Source organism: Botryllus schlosseri, chromosome 7 (assembly GCF_051294905.1).
Source record: "Botryllus schlosseri isolate E-star chromosome 7, Bs_hap1, whole genome shotgun sequence".
NCBI classification, from domain to species: Eukaryota; Metazoa; Chordata; class Ascidiacea; order Stolidobranchia; family Styelidae; genus Botryllus; species Botryllus schlosseri.
In genome coordinates, this window is record NC_137242.1 from 1,633,457 (window position 1) to 1,651,259 (window position 17,803).

The 17,803-nt window shown below is 36.9% G+C and overlaps 1 protein-coding gene and 1 long non-coding RNA gene across 5 annotated transcripts in view; both read left to right on the forward strand.

Moving 5' to 3' along the window:
• LOC145443110 (uncharacterized) overlaps window positions 1-17,803 on the forward strand; it is a 155,080-nt gene that overhangs the window by 120,109 nt on the left and 17,168 nt on the right. The window lies entirely within an intron of this gene.
• Window positions 1-17,803, forward strand: part of LOC145443057 (tyrosine-protein kinase Fer-like) — a 34,540-nt gene that overhangs the window by 5,329 nt on the left and 11,408 nt on the right. Inside the window, exons 7-16 of one of the 4 annotated variants that reach the window (XM_080321047.1) lie at window positions 501-638; window positions 4,283-4,405; window positions 5,359-5,478; window positions 6,274-6,300; window positions 8,983-9,122; window positions 10,758-10,819; window positions 13,083-13,157; window positions 14,772-14,966; window positions 15,260-15,382; window positions 16,226-16,330. In XM_080321047.1, the coding sequence (XP_080177173.1) occupies window positions 501-638; window positions 4,283-4,405; window positions 5,359-5,478; window positions 6,274-6,300; window positions 8,983-9,122; window positions 10,758-10,819; window positions 13,083-13,157; window positions 14,772-14,966; window positions 15,260-15,382; window positions 16,226-16,330 (1,108 nt within the window). Of the gene's footprint in view, window positions 1-500; window positions 639-4,282; window positions 4,406-5,358; window positions 5,506-6,273; window positions 6,301-8,982; window positions 9,123-10,757; window positions 10,820-13,082; window positions 13,158-14,771; window positions 14,967-15,259; window positions 15,383-16,225; window positions 16,331-17,803 lie in introns of all 4 variants that reach the window. The other 3 variants (XM_080321050.1, XM_080321048.1, XM_080321049.1) reach the window with 3 other exon arrangements.

The window sequence follows — 17,803 nt, forward strand, 5'->3', positions numbered from 1 at the left end:
CTCTTTTCAAAATTCGCAACTAGTAGCCTACTGGAACTACTCACTTTACAAAATATGCAACTAGAACTAGAACTACTCAATTTACACAGTTCTGGAACTATGACCTTTGAAAATTCTCAACCAACTAACACAACTAACTTCAATTCCGAAGTCAACCATTACTTTTTCTTTTATCGGAATCGGATCGGAGGAAAAAATGGAAAAGTTTCGACCCCAAAACCCACCTGCCCGGCTGCGCCACTATTACTAGTAATGACTCTGAGCTAGCAATGACTGCATACTGCATCGCACAACAGAACACTGGTATCCCGATTCACACCAAATAATGACAAATGTTTTCTAGTTGTTTGGCTTTTAATTTTAATTTTACATGAGCAACTAGAACTAGATCTACTCAAAAACAGTAGTTGCTTGTCCGTCATCTAACTACATTGGTAGTTTGTACAAGAATACGCCTTGAAAAAATTTCGGTGGTTCAAAGTTATTCGTTTCGTTTTTAGGAGGGAAATTTTTCTAGAGTTCATGGCCGGCGTCTCACCATGCACAGACGCGACTGTGTCGTCACACCGAGAGACTGTGGGTCAGATCGAGCAGATCGCCCCTCATTTGGAATATCAGAATTTTGTTTCAATGAAAAAGTAAGTTTGCTGAATTCCTTGTATGCCGTATTATAACTAGACTTGGGAAAAATAACTTTTTTTTAGAATTCTGGGGATTTACTGATTGAATTGTTATGTTGCCTAAAAAAAATGCTGCACGCCAAATTTGACTCGATTCCAACTGGTAGACGTAAAATCGTAAGAGTTTGAAAATTTTGAATGTATTATACCACAAAATTATAAAATTGTTTTTGAATAGTATATTCATATTGAAATGAACCCGAATATTTTCGGCTGACACTCGTTAAGGGAAATCGTCAGCAACTAGTAGAGAATTCGAAAGACCAGCGTATATCAACAATCGTAACACAAAATATGACGTCACCAGCACGAAATATCGAATACGAGTACTATTTTAACAACTCCTTTTGTTGACACGGCCTTGGCTGGTGTATTTTGATAAAAGTCGACTCCAAGGCTCACAAATGAAAGTGTGAACGACCCTTTCCGAGTATGCGAAATCTGTCGTCTCGATAAATTTTTGCAAAGGCGGGATTATCCAACAAGTGTTTGCCAATTGCTGAATTTATGGCCTTTGATTGTTCCGCATCAATCTTGAGCGGATGAGTTAGGGTGAGCTTTTCACCGGGCGTGTTCTAATGAATCTAGGGACATGCTGATTTATGCGTTCCTGCAAGCGCTTTGACGTTCTTCCCACGTAGCCACAATCACAGTGACACTTGAATTCGTAAACTACCGTACATTGCTTTGTTGAAGTGCGGGAAGCACGTCTTTACATGTTGCCGGGAGCAGTTGCGTTGTTGTGAAAATCACGTTGGTCTTCACTGTGTCGTAACACTTATTGACCGCTGAAATCAATTGCTTTTCAAAGCGGGTGGAAATAGGCCCTATCCAAGGTAGATGGAGGTAAACATCTTTGGTTGTTCGTTCTGTAGGCTCTGTTGACTTTTCTGCATTGAATTGCGTTACTTTCCTCTCTATGCCGCAGTTGACGACATGTTTATTACCCGAACATATCATCAACGCTCTATGCACGAGGGTGCCTATGAGGTTGATTTTTCTGCATCTAGGACTAAATGAAATTGTTTTTCAAATTTCACTGTCAACCCATGAAATTGGTTAAGTTGTCTAAAAGAATAATTTTTGCTCACTTCCAACCAGTAGATGCGAAGTTATTGCAGTTGAAAATTTTGGATTCGCAGAAATTCCCTGGAATTTTGAATGAAAAAGTCAAATAACTACAGGTCGGAATTGTGTCAAATTTGAATTGTATCGTTTATGCATACAACTTGACATGGATTTGTTTTTATAATTAATTCAAAATTTCAAACTCGAACTTCAAACAAAATTTGGAGTGCAGCATTTTTGTGGGCAACCTTACAATTTCATTAGTGAATCTCTGGAGTCTGGACAAAAAGTTATTTTTGAGCAACCCTAGTTCGTAGGTTTGTCCTACATTTTTCGTTTACTACGATACGACCAATTGAGGTTTAGAGGCTTTCACAGTGGAAAATAATATTGAAACTATGATATTCATGGATAAATTAACTCTTACCGTCAAAGAGAGCGTATCATTTCATTACTCGAAATATTCATATCACAATACAAGTAAGACTGGATTCAGATTCAAGTGCTTTAATCATTGTGCGCAGCCTGTGGCCTTAATGTTGCATTTATCTAGTCATGTAGCGTTCAAATGAGAAACCTCGCTTTGTATCAACTGCAATCGGGGAAATTCCAATGATTTTATTCCTACATGTAACGGCCTAACATAAACACAGGCTACTCGGTATGTGTCATATGACTCGAGCACTATCTATTGAAGAATGTAGCTTATGCAGCTTCAAACTTATAAGTTTGCAAAAGCCTTCTGGACCATTGGGATAATCCCAAGTGAATCGTACTCATTTTAACCTGATGTGATTCGTGCACAGCCTATACCTAGTGCGGATGAGTATATTGTAGTTACCATACGTCCTCTTTTAAGAGGATTTGTCCTATTTTTTGACTTTTTTTGAAAGTGTCCTTGTGAGTACACCCAAATAACCTCTTTTTTGAGATTTTGTCCTCTTCAATGAGAATTTTGGTTTAATATAGGGCAAAATTTGACTGTGATACAGTAAAATCTGCACTGAAGTAACGCTCCGGCGGCTATTTAGAGAGCTGGGCCGGAAAGTTGACCTTTTTTTCTTTTTTAGTCAACCGACCAAAGAGTGAAAAAAATTTAGAATTTTTTCAGGATTTTCCTCTAGTATCGCAAGCGTGAAAATTTTGAAAAAGTGTCCTCTTTTCAGATTTCCAAAGTATGTTGACCCTAAAGTATATGCTATACAAAGATGTCTTCTTACAACGAAGCCATGAGTGACTGATTTTGAGACTCTCGGACCGCGTGTTCATGGTGAAACGCTCTACCATGATTCGATAGTATCGATCGAATTAGTTGAGCGAAAGCGGTTACTCTTGACTTGTCTGAAAGATGACAATCTCTATCGCAGTGAATAGCGCGTACCTTTTCGCACTAGGTATACGTTGGGGAATCTATAAGGAAGTAACCAAAACGTGTACGTTTTTGCAACAAGGTTATCTTGTCTTCTTGATTATATGCGAGTTCGGTTGCCCGGCTCTGGTCTAGCTTCGTGGCGTAGTTGGTTAGGCGTTGAAATTCTGAATCCAACGATATATTACTTGTTGGTTTCGCATCCCATTGAGGTCGTGTTTTACAGTTTTGAAAAGTGAAGCAAAATTTTTCGGAAAAAAACCGCCGATGTCAGCCAGTCAAATGAAGTTTCGATTTCCTTTAATTTTTTTTTTTAAATACTTTAGTCGTAAGTGTAATTTGGGCTAATTTTGATTACAACATAGGTTTGCCAGTCCGCAAGATCAAAACTGTTGAGAACCACTGGTTTTATGGCTACAAAAGTAAAGTCTACTTTTTGGCCTCACAAGAGATCAAAATGAAGGGCGGAGTCCAAATTCATAAGAATCCTTCATGTAATTCAAATTTCACCTCCGTCACTGTTATTAATGTAAAATGACGGCGTGACGGGGCTGTAACCAAGTCGCAAGGCTCCGAGTCATAAGTCAATTCCACTTTTTTAGTTTTGACTCGAGTCAAATCGAGACATTTTTAATTCACCACCGAGTCCAAGTCAGCGAGCAGAGGGTCGAGTCCGAGTCTTGGTATTATGACTCGAGTCCATGTCATTGCGTTGACTGCTCAGTTTCGAGTTAAAGTCTTGTCAAAACCACGTTTTATAACTCTGTTTGGTGATATCGAATGGTTCGCATTTATAATCAGTAATTTTCCTCACTTTAACGGTTTGTTGCATTTTCAAGTACCAGTGTCAATAGGCGAAATACCAATAGTATGGTTAATTTACTATTTTTCGAAATTACAATGAAATGTCTGTCTTGGCCGTCTTGAGTCTCGAGTCATATGACTTGGTCCGAGTTATGCGCAATGACTCGAGTCCAAGTCGAGTCAACACACAGATTGACTCGAGTCGAGTCATTTCCGTATTTTTAGAAGATGACTCGAGTCACTACAACCCTGCAGCGCAATGAAATTTCTGTTGAAAGTAATCTGTGAGACGGATGTAACTGTTGGTGCCCAATGCCCTCGAGCATATTGTCGCGGTAATGTTTCAATTTGATGTATTCAGGTCAGAGTTGGAATCCGAGGCGCATATCGCGTTCGACGCCAATCTGTTGAAGGGCGAAGCGGAGAGATTGCCTGAGAATCAGTTGCTGCTCAACACGCTAAGCATACAAGGGATCGAGCATTCGTGAGTATTTGCTCTAGGCTCTGTCAATGACGGAGGGATATTTTACAAAAGGTTATTACTTTTGCAAGTTGTAATGAATTTGAACAAGATTTGGAAGCTAGCCTATACGAGAATAAAGACTTTATCAAACTTATTGGTTTTTATTTAAATTTCATTTTTATGTTACGTGATTATTGTTTGCACCTTTATTTCATTTATGTGTTAAAAGGGCACTGCACTCTAAAAATGATGTGTTCTCAAATTGAAGGGCAAACCGAAAGAAAAATTTTGGCCGCAGCCGTTTTCTTCAGAACGCCACCGTAATGGAGCTGCAATGTATTGAAATTTCCAGAGTTGCAGCACGCTCCAGCAGTCACGCAGAGATCGAACTTTATATAGTTGTCAGCCGATGTTAGAAGGAAATATGACTTACAAGCCAAGGTGGTTTAGATACCGCGTTCAGCGGAAGATGTCTGTCCAGTCAGGAGATTTATGTCAAAATTGGGCCGAGTGTATTCTATTTCCTTCATAACATCGGCTGACAACTATAATATAAAGTTCGATCTCTGCGTGACTGCTGGAGCGTGCTGCAACTCTGGAAATTTCAATACATTGCAGCTCCATTACGGTGGCATTCTGAAGAAAACGGCAGCGGCCAAAATTTTTCTTTCGTTTTGCCCTTCAATTTGAGACCACATCATTTTTAGAGTGCAGTGCCCTTTTAAATTAAGAAAAAAATGATATTAATTTGTTTTTGTTTTTTCATTATTTTATTGAATTTCCAATGATTTTAAATTTATTCTGGAGTATTTCTGTTACATCAAAATTATAGGAAATCGATTTTTCAATTTCACATGAATTTCAATAAGATTTTGCAGCTATACGAGAAAGATTTTATTATTTTTTAAATTTATTTTATTTCATTCAAATTATGTCATAATCAAAACTTCGTACAAGCGAATTACTTTTTCCAGTTGCAACGAATTCCAACAGGATTTGGAAGCTATACGAGAATCGCTGGACACGGACCGCAACACCCTCCAAGATCTTCATCGGCAAATAAACGAAATTAGCGATAACGTTGTCAGAATGAGGTCAGAATTTGTTGGTAACATCTTGGTGTTTCAATTCTCTCTTAAAAGTTGGGTCGTATTGAATGCCCAATCTGTGACGCCATTCTGTCTACCCTTGTATCGGTTGAGTGCGGATTTTTGATCGAAAAATGAAAGACAGCCATTTATTCTATTATAAATCTACTCACGTCATTAGTAATTATCTCACAATGGTCTGTGGAATATTATGAGCATGTGACAATTAGGGCTGTTCAAATAAAAATAATTTCAGGAATCTTGCTGGCTAGGTTATTAAATCATTAGGTTGCCTTAAAAAACGATGCACACGACATTTGAATTCTTTCCAACCGGTAATCCCGGATTTCGTACAGTTTGAAAATTTTGAATTTAGTCAAAAATGCAAAAAAAAATTATTTTCAAGTTTTTCTGTCAACCCGTTGCGCTGTCTTCAAAAACGATGCAAAACAAATTTGACTCAATTCCAACCTGTAGAAGCGGGGTTCGGGTCAGGCTTAGTTTTGGGGTAATGACGCTCAAGTGTCAAATTACTAAATTGTCGCATGCTCATAAGTCTTTCACAATCCTTTCCCAATTGTTGTAAATAATTCATTCATAGTTTAAGCAATTTTAAGGTATCGCAATCTGCTGCAATCATGTTGAATTGCGTAACAATAGTTGAATGAATGTATAGGCCTATCGCATATGTTTTCTGGTGCTTGAACCTGTCTGTGTTGTTGGTATGTGTTTTCCGTTTTTAGTTTCTTTTATGCATGTTCTGTGTTTTCGATTGCATGCACATCAACGCCACGGCTTCAGGTCGACCATGTCAGAGTCAGAAATTGGGTAATTATATCTTTTTTAATTTATCATTTCGTTAAAAATGTAAGATAGGCCGGTTAAAGCAAATTTGTTTTATTGCGTATGTATTACAGCTTTGTGATATCCGTTGTGATTCCCATTCTGAAATTAGGGCTCAAGTATTTAATTCCTTGTTGTGATGTGTTTGTGTGTGGCGGCTTTTCGAAATTAAATAAGAATTGGGATTAGATTGCCGTCATTTTATCCTAAGTCAGTCTAAATTGACAACTAGAATTATATAGTCATCCAAGTTTGTTCCTGCTTGCAATTTTGTTGCTATGCGCGTCTTAGTAAAACCCTGAATATACCAATTCCTTGTGGATTTATAAGTTTGTTTGAAATTAAGATTTTTATCTGAATTATGTTATCTTTACGTTAACTTGATTTATTTTACTATCTTGACTCGATTTTTTACATGCATGTCCGAGTTCTAGTTTTAGTTTTGCGGGAATCGTGATACATATTTTCTGTTGAATGATGTTCGTACAACCATTGTTAGCTCGTCACTACTAACAGTGGTGTAGCCAGCGGAGTGGGTGTTCGGTGTCGAAATCTCTCCCATCTCAAACTCTAAACCCCGTTTTTTTGAAATATCGAGTCTATGTCTGATATATCCCGTAAAATGAAAAACTAATGTGTTACGGTACCGAGGAGAATGAAATCCAGTTCAGCCGGTTCTTAACATGTAATGACTTGAGAACCCTTACAGCGGGCAATTATTTTTCTGATAATGAGAAGCAGGAAATATGTTGACGGGCCAAGTAAATGGTGTGCACTATATTCTGAGACGTTTTCATTTTAAAGGACTTTAGTTCTAGTTCTAGTTGCTGGTTTTTAAAAGTAACTAGTTCTAGTTCTAGTATGTAAAGAATGAATGTCACCCTGATTTATCACCGTTAATTTGCTTAACAATACTGCACACTTTTGAGATTCCTGTGATATCAGGCAGGTGAGATACAGTGTGAAGACCTTATGTCTCTGCTTTGTGCAAATATTGAATCACAGTCCGCCTTATGTCGTGGAAGAAACCGGTGTGATTGATGTGACTCTTAAAGCCGGCATCAAATTTCCCAGATGTAAATGATTGAAATAACATGGTGATAGCACCTGGCAGCTGTACCATAATGCAAACGCGGAGCTATACGAAATTTCAATTTCTTCAAATTAATGTTCCATTATATTAATATTAGAAATGAGTTATCACCAAGAGTTGATTTATCAACGAAAATTATTGCTTTGATAGTATTTTCCAATATGGAAGTCTTCAAACCTCGATTGGTCGTAACGGAGCATATGAAACATGTAGGCTACTACAAAGCTATTCGCGTTAGTGGAAATGACACATCTGTTTAGTTGTGATCAACCCATATCATTGTCACAAAGTACGATGAAATCGGCGTAGTCAAAATAATACCAAATTTACTTTAGAAATGGCATTATATACTTGGCGGGCACATAAAAGTGACATAATTAAATATTCCAAATCTTTTATATGGAACTGTTATTAAATCATGAAACAATTTGATGTTGTACACTAGGGATTTTCTAAAATTCTAGAACATCAAGCACCTCACCGATTGATATGCTGCACTGTTAATACGATACCAGGAACAGGAAGTATTATCTATATGTTGACTTGGTTGGTTATTCGACAATAGAAAGTGATAATGTGATGTATATTCCATGTGTGACAGCGCAACTTGTTTCCGTGTGTCATCTTGAATTACACTTTTGCGCCAGTGCATTAGTAAAGTTGAAAAAAGAGTTCTCTACTAGTTGCTGACGATTGCCCCTGACGAGCGTCAGCCGAAAATATACGGGTTTATATCAATACGAATATATTATTCATTTGTATTCTGAAAATCTGTACCTCCAAGAGTTTTTAAAATTACTTGAAGAAATTCCCATTAGTGAAGTTTTGATAACAAAACTGATTTTGTGTGTACAGGAGCAGTATCTTCATATATATCATCTGGTAGCAGTCAGCAGGTTTATTTCAATAGGAATAATCTATACAATCGTATCTTGAAGTTCCTTGCCTCAGTGTCTCTTCAATCTGAAATACAAATTTTTATTTTACTCTGAACTCGACTACTTTTGACTTTTCTGCAACAAGACAATGTCATGAATAGTTGCATAAATCTGTTTCATTCAGATTTCACTGAACGTAGAGTATGCCGATGCCTGCTAGATAAAGTTGTGTGCTCGCATGCGAAGCATTCGTTTACTCAAAAACTTCATTGGTTTTGCTAACATGTCTCTTATATGCAGTAGGGCTGTTTGTAAATACCATTTTTTCAAATTTTATTGGCTACTTGATTAAAGTGTTAGGTGGCCTAACGCTGCACACCAATTTTGGGTCAATTCCGCCTTATAGGCGCATTGATATATAAGAAAAAGATTTGGTTATATTTAAAAAAAATAAATGTAAAATTTTTTCAAATTCTACTGGCTACGCCATGAAATTGTTACGTTGTCTAATGACAAATCATGGCTCACACAGTGGAAAATCGTATCAAACTATAATTCTTGTTGATAATTTAACTCGTAGAATTTCAGATTATCTCTTAACTACTAGGTAACCCTAGGAAACTGCAATCAATTTATATTTACTTAAAATGCTATGCAATCTCCCTGCTTCTTTTGATGTTCCTTCCATTTTTACAGCCTGCTGCACAAAAAGTTGGAGTATACGAATATCAAATTGAAGTTTGTCGAGAATGAGGTCACCGAGAAGAAACTCACGGAACAGCACAATCAGACTGCGGCTTGCATCGCAGCTCTCGGAGATTCTCAACCACCTGCAGGTTGGATTTTTGTGATTGTTTCTATCCGTGATCGGTTTTGTGGTAAAACAACATTTTTTTTCGCTGAAATGTTGTTTGGGTTTTCATATATATGGCAGGGTTGTAATGACTCAAGTCACGATTTTCTGATGACTCAACTAGACTCGAGTCATTTTCGCAAAGTATGGAAATGACTCGACTCGAGTCCATTTTTGTATTGACTCGACTTGGACCCGAGTCATTGCGCATAACTTGAACCAAGTCATATGACTCGAGACTCAGACGGCCAAGTCCGACATTTCATTATAATTTCGAAGAATAGCAAAGTAACCACACTATTGGGATTTCGTTTATTGGTACTGGTGCTTGAAACTTGACCAGAAACTGCTAAAAGTGAGGAAAATTAGTGTATTATAAATGCGAAATATCCGATATCACCAAACAGAGCTCTATAAAAAGTGGGTGTAACTAAAATTCAACTGGAAACTGAGCAGTCAACACAATGACTTGGACTTGTACTCGGACTCGAGTCATAACACCATGACTCGGACTCGAGCCTTTGCTCGCTGACTCGGACTTGACTCGGTGGTGAATTGAAAATGACTCGACTTCACTCAAGTCAAAACTGTTAAAGTGAGATTGACTTGTGACTCGGAGCCTTGTGACTTGGTTACAACCATGATACATGGACAATCAAACTGAATACGGTATAACAGCATGTCAACTAATCGGACTTGGACAACTAGCTAATTACAGTTTTCTAATTATAATTAAATTGGAATGCCGGTAATCTAATTCTAATCTAATTTGTGAAATGTTTCCAAGCTCTCATTTTAATTCTGCTTTCCCTGCAAATGCTACTGGAGAACTGTATAGAGCAAAACGAGCCAAGCCCGCTGCACTTACATTTGTTATTATTGGGCTTATGAGGATGGACTCTGATTTGGCGTTAACGGATTTGATTCAATTCCCAATTGTAGCTATAATTGTAATTCTAGTCTAGCTAGGAACGTTACTGTAGTCCAGGGTTGTAACCAAGTCACAAGGTTCCGAGTCACAAGTCAATCTCACTTTTATAGTTTTGACTCGATTCAAGTTCAGTCATTTTCAATTCACCACCGAGTCAAGTCCAAGTTGGTTAGTAGAGGGTCGAGTCTGAGTCATAGTGTTTTGACTCGAGTCCGAGTCCAAGTCATAATGTTCACTGTTCAGTTTTGATTTCTATCCTTTTCAACCCATTTTCTGAACTATGCTCGAGTGGTATAGAATGGTTCGCATTCATAATATCGTAGTTTTCCTCAGTTCCCAACAAATTCTGGCCCTGTTTTCCAAGTATCAGGACTGATAGATGAAACACCGATCATGTGGTAACTCAACTATTCTCCGAAGCTACAATAAAATGCCTGTCTTGGCCGTCCTAGTCTCGAGTCATACGACTTGGTTCGAGTCATCCACAATGACTCAAATACAAGTCGAGTCAACACACAAATTGAGTCGAGTCATTTTACGCATTTGAAAAAAATGACTCAAGTCAAGTCTTGTAGCGTTTTAAAATGATGAAAATATTTATAAACTGAACTTTAACAAGTGTTTTTATGCTATTAATACATTTTTATCACTATTTATATCTAACTTTTATGATTGTGTTTTCGTTAGGTCTCGATCTGCCGTCGTTGGACTCAATATCGACCGATAATGTCCGCAGTCCAGGGGCCAAGGTGAGCGCCTTAATTCCAGGTTTTAAACAATTTCAGACAGCCAGAAGATTTTCGTCTTTTCCAAATTAGACTAAAATTAGAATTACTGAATTCGCAAAAACTTCATTATTGAATAAAATTCCGAATTGAAAAGAAATTTATATTAGTGACCGTTAACTCTTGATAACAGTTTTGGAAAACTAAAAATCAAAATTTTGACTTGTTTTGACCTAAACAAACTGAATTTTGACCTAACGTATGCAAATTAGGTGTTTTCCACATAATGTTAAAATTGTACCAGTTATTTTCATTTCTGGTTGGAACTGGCTGTGCTAACGAAGTAGTTTGACCTGAAAAAACGTTTTTGTCTTAGAAACGGGCAATATTTTACATGAACAAAACTAATATTTTAACGAAGTCTGGCCCTACGAAGAATTCCAGTAGTCAGACTAGTCACAATACGTATTATCGTAGAAATAATTAAAATTTGTTGTGGTACAACGAGAGATACTTTCCTACATTCTCGGGTAGAAAGTGCATGCCAAGAATGGAGAAAGAACGTTCAACATCAGCATTTGTTGGCTGACAACACTGAAGTTGTGCGTACGCTGCTGGTGACACACCATGTTGCTTCATTCTGACAATGTTGTCTGCATCACAATTTTTCTTCATGCGCTTCTTGATATAAGAACGATGCAATGCCCAAGAAGTGTTGCTTCAGTTGGGATATTGCGGTACGTTGACCATAACACCATGTCAACCTGTTTGTTTTATTTAACCGTTTATGATTTGCAATGAGCAGACAATTGACCGTTTACAACGGTAGGCCTATAAAGTAGGCTACAAGCTGTAAAATATCCAATGATAATTTCACCGACAGTGCAAAATCTACGATACAAACGAAATGCAGACGTCAAAAAAATTTTTACTGTGTGAACAATTTTGACAAATTTTGACCTAGCGCTACAATTTTGACAAAATTTTGACAAGTTAATCATTGGAAATAATACTCAATTCAAATTATCGTGCTCAAATATTGTGGCCAGCCTCACTTAAAAGACTACGCCTTGTAAGACTATTTCTGGTCTCTAGCGGTTTGTCAGAACGTAAACAGGAAGCAACTGACGCATGAGTTAAGGAGGTGACAATCGTTTTTCCCACCGCGGCTATTGTGATCAGAGGTTGTCTGCATTGCTAGTCATGTAGAAGTAGAAGTAACAGATTTAAATTCAATTACAAGTAGCAGTAGCGATTTTAGAGTCATGCGGAGACTACTCGAGCAGACTTGGACAACTAGAAAATTTTCCTCTTTTCCAAATTAGATTAGAATTAAAATTACATCAACAAATTTTCAATTATAAATTAGAATACAATTAGAATTGCATAATTTGCAAACACCTGGATGTTGAATAAAGTTCCGTTAATATCAAATTATAATTCATTCTTATGATAGTGAGAATAGTAAATGTCTACACAGCAGCGAGTTTGGCTTGTTTCGCTCAGTGCAGTTCTTTTATCTAATTCTTTGTCAAGCCCATGAAATTGGTGGGTTGTCTACAAATTTGACGCAATTTCCAACCCTTAGAAGCGAAGTGATTTGAGTTTTTCATTCATAATTCTGGTAATACCCACCGTCCAGCTATTTTTGCGAATGTAAAATTTTCAACTGCAATTAACTGCAAAAATTGGTAAGCATCGTTTAGTCAACTTGACAATTTCATGGGCTTGACGGTAGAATTTGGAAAAACATTCAAATTTTTTAAAAAATAAATTCAAAATTTTTAAACTCCTGTGCGCTCACATCTACCAGTTTGAATCGAGTCAAATTTGGCGTGTAGCGTATTTTTTTTTTGTGCAACCTAACAATGTACGATCAGTGAAATCCCGGAATTTGGTAAAAAGGTTATTTTTGAACAAAAATGGGTCCCGAGGTCGGGCTATCACGCCATCAATAACATAAAAATAGAAAATACTACGGAAAGAATATAAGTTATCACTTTGTTGAAATATTTTTAGGAAAAAGTTTAACCAACTAAATATACCCACAGTCATTTGATTTTAGTACGCATTTTATCAATATTTTTACAACGTTTCGTGAGGTTTTCGCGGGCCGCAGTTTGCCCACCCCCTGGTTTACACAGTAGTTTGTGTCTACACAGTATTATTAACAAATCAATTTTATAGTCTAAATTCCAAGGAACTTTTCGAGTGTTGCTCAGAATCGCGTCGCGGGCCACACAACGCCCTGGTCTGGCCTAAAGTCTGGTTGTTTGCTTGCTTTTAGGGAGGCGGTATCTTCAGCCTAATCAAAAAGGGGGTGAAGTCTTTAAAGGGAGAAACGAAAGAGCAGCAAGGGCCGGTAAGCGCTACGTTCTTGTGACAATTTCGCTCGCAAAATCATACAATTACCCACCGTAAATACAATCCTTTGTAATTCAAATTTTGTATGGACAGTTTTTTCGACAACGTTATTTGTTCATGGAGTGAAAAATGGAATTAAGAGTTACTTTTGAGCAATCTTAATATCGGGGTTATTGGCGGAGGTGCAAATTATCGGCTTAAAAATATGAATACCGCCGCGATACCCTAACCCCAAGCATAGTTGGACACTTATGAAATTTCAACTTTTCCATATTAGATTAGAATTATAGCTACACACTTTTTTCTAAATTAGATTAGAATTAAATTACAGCAACAACGATTTTTTCCAAATTAGAGTCTAATTAGAATTGGAGGTTTAGAGCTACACAGATATTTCGAAATTAGATTCAAATTACGATTGTAGCTACAGTTTTTTTCTAAATTAGATTATAATTAGAATTGGAGCTACACAGTTATTTTCAAATTAGATTAAAATTAGAAATACAGCTACATCCTGTTTTTCCACCCTTTTTTTTCCAAATTAGAGTCGAATTACACTTATGGCTACACAGTTGTTTCCAAATTAGATTAGAATTAGAATTGCAGCAACAAGGTTTTTTTTCAAATAGGAGTAGAATTAGAGCTACACAGTTATTTCGAAATAAGATTAAAATGAGAATTGAAGCTACAGTTTTTTTCTAAATTAGATTATAATTATAATTGGAGCTACGCAGTTATTTCCAAATTAGATTAAAATTAGAATTATAGCTACACATTTTTTTCCAAATTAGAGTGGAATTAGACTTATGGCTACACAGTTGTTTCCAAATTAGATTAGAATTAGAATTGCGGCAACAAGGTTTTTTCAAATAGGAGTAGAACTAAAGCTACACAGATATTTTGAAATTCGATTAAAATTAGAATTGTAGCTGCAGTTTTTTTTTTCCAATTATATTATAATTTGAATTGGAGCTACACAGTTATTTTCAAATTAGATTAAAATTAGAATTATAGCTACACATTTTTTTTTCCAAATTAGAGTGGAATTAGGCTTATGGCTACTACACAGTTGTTCCGAATTTGATTAGAATTAGAATTGACAGCAACAGGTTTTTTTTCACATTAGAGTAGAATTAGAATTGAAGCTATACATTTATTTCGAAATCATTGCAGATTGCAGTATAAAAATTTGGATTTGAATAAAACAGTATTTACCGTGACTAACTCTTTGATTATTATTTATTATAAAATCATGGAATTGGAAATTTTTATACTGCAATAACTTCGCTTCTAGTGGTTGGAATTGAGCCAAATTCGTTGTGCATCATCGCTACTGACAGCCTAACAATTTTATGGGGTTGACAGAAAAATTTTGAAAATTTATTTTTGTGTTTTTTTAATGATAAATTCAAAACTTTCTACTGCAAGAAAATCGCTGCTACTGGTTGGAACTTAGCCAAAGTTGGTGTGCAGCGTTGTTTTCACCAACCTAACAATTTCATCAAGTAGCCAGTGAAATCTGAAGAAAAAGTTTATTTTTGAACAGCCCTAATGTCCATTGTCCAAGTATGACCCAATTATAAATGCTTGCACGGTTGACTTTGTGTCTCAGCTCTTCGACCACAGTAAAGACATCCGCGAGCACGATTGGTATCACGGAGCCATACCGCGAGGAGAAGCCAACAATCTGCTCAAGCAAGACGGAGACTTTGTGATGAGAGAGAGCCAGAACAGCCCCGGAGATTTTGTGCTGTCCGTCAACCATCAGGGCACCCACAAGCATTTCAAGATCAACAGAAATCCTAACGTTAGTAAAACGATTTTAGGGTTGGTTCCGAATTACATTAGAATGTGAATGAAAGCTAACAAAGTTTTGGATTTAATAAAAATAAATATAAATTTTTTCAAATTTTACTGATTGCCTGAACATTTGTGCTTCTCCTGACGGCCTTTTCATTCTCATTCATCATTTTTGAGATTTTTAAAAAAAATTTGGTCAGCTGTAATATGCACAGACCATGTATATGTATATTACAAGTCGGTGAATATGCCGCAAAACATCAAGGGCAAAAATCTCCAACGTCCTGTTCCTATTACTAGGGCCATTACAAATTTGAAGTGGAAGCCTTCAGCACAGTGGTGGAGCTTGTGGAATCGCATTACACCAAAGGCGCCTTTATAACAAGGCAATCTGGATGCATCATCAAAACTCCAGTGTTGAAGGTAATTCATTTCCTTGATCTACGAGTTTTTTGGGTTTCTGGAATGAATTTTTAAAAAGTTACCTGCTTATTATGTCCATTGCTGAGAATGTGTGATTTTTAGAAAATTTACTGAATGTAGTTCATTAATCAAGTACTTTTCACACTTTACCAAAGTAAGTTTTGCCTACTTGCAGTGCATGGTCAAGTGCTTACAATTTTTTTAGACAGTTTTTCAGGAAGTAGAAAGTGGCTCTACGATACATTCAAGTCGCTTTTACGTGTGAAATTGTCATAAGAACCACATGAAATGGCTTCTCTATCACAGTAATTGGATATATTTTCAAATATTCCACCTGATTTGTAGTATCATTTCTCCTTTTACTTTAGTGGCAAAGGCAGATCTGGCAATTTTTCGTGTGGACACTTCAGATTGACCTCCAAAAGTATGCGAATCTTGGACAATGCTACTTTCTTTAGAGTAATTTTTTGGCCTGGCATTCTCTACTTCACTAGAAGTAGTTTCAAACATGTCTCTGAAACCGCTACTTCTACTTGTAATTAAGTAGAAATTTCTTCTATTACTACTTGAGTAGCAACACAGACCAGGGTTGTAACCAAGTCACAAGGTTCTGAGTCACGAGTCAATCGCACTTCTATAGTTTTGACTCGAGTCAAGTTGAGTCATTTTCAATTCACCGCCGAGCCGCATTCGAAAAAATGACTCGAGTGAAGTCGAGTTACCAAAAAATCGCGACACGAGTCGAGTCATTACAACCCTGGCACAGACTAATTTGACCTCTGGTTATGAGTTACGAGACGAGAAACTGTTCTTGTACAAAAATTCCCTCGTCTCAATTTTCAGGATAAATGGTCTCTAAGCCACGCTGACATAGATCTGGGAGACAAAATCGGACAAGGCAATTTCGGGGACGTGTTCAAGGCTATTTACAAGCCGGAAAATATCTATGTGAGTTAACCAAGTATCATTACTTCATATTGAAATGAACTCGAATATTTTCGGCTGATGCTCGTCAGGGGTAATTGTCAGCAACTTTTAGAGAATTTGGAATAATATTGTATATCAATTTTAAGGCCCTCGGTGCAAAAGCGTTCCTCGATTCGACTCTGACTGGCAGACTTGGATGACTAGATAATTTTTTCTCAAATTTTGCTGGCTAACACGTGAAATTGTTCAGTTGTCTATTAAAATCATGCAAAATAAATGCGACCCAGTTCCTGCTCGTAGATGTGAAGTTAGTCGAGATTTTCATTAAAAGTTCATAGATTAATTACAGGGAATACTGTTTTTTCAAATCCAAGATATTCAACTCCAATAACTTCGCTTTTACCGGTTGGAATTGAGCCAAATTTTCTGTGTATCGTTTTATTGAACTACCTCACAATTCCATAGGGTAGACAGCACAATTTGAAGAAAAATAATTTTATTTTTATAATGTACCGTGTTCAAAATTTTCAAACTCTGATAGATTCACATCTGCTAGTCGGAAAAAAAAGTTAATTTTGAACAACCCTATTTTATATGCGTAATCAAGATTGAAAATAAAACTGTTGTAGCACAGTGTGCCTTTAGGTTTAAAGTCGTAATGGATCTTCAAACAAGGTTTCAATTACACTATACGAAAACACTATAGTTGGATATGAAAAATACATACATTTTAATATATTATTCAATAGTATATTGTACTTCTGTACCTCCAAGATACTCTTCAAATATGCTTATTAGGGTTGTCCAAAATTTGGAAAATCTGAAAAAGTCTCCGTGATTGTGTCTCATTCTATAGATTACTGATAAAAAACAATAATTAGCCTGAAAGAAGCTTACAGTAATGCCGTTAAGATTTCGGTCAAAGCGTTTGAAAGTAGCTGCTCAAGAATGGGCGTGCCACCGACCATAGAACGGCGAGAAGACTAGCAATCAAAATACAACGGCTCATGATTGGCTAATCGGCTATGCTCCAATGATCACGGCAGCAGCAGCTTGCTGATTAGGTGTTCAAGAAGTCTGCTACCGGCGGGGATTCTAAGTGCGCGTTGTTAGTATTTTGGCAGGTGATGATTTAAGATTAATTCAGGACATGTTGAGTTACGAAATACATGATGAACAAACAACACCTGCTTCACAGAAGCTTTTACAGCATGACTGCTTTATTGTGAAGGAAACGGCTGAAACCTACATGCCGTGTTTTCATCGAGATAAAGCAAAGGCGCTTATGCAAGTGTTGAGCGAATTCACCGTTTCAGTACGGATCCATCATCAGTGATTACAAATATATAAAGCTCAACAATGACACTATACTTTGTGTGATGTTATTGGGCTAAAGCTGTAGTATATAGGTGACGTTTTGAATGCTCTAGGGATCGGCGGAATCAGCCGGTCATGCTTGGCCCTTATCAGATGCTTACAGCAAATTGAATGCAC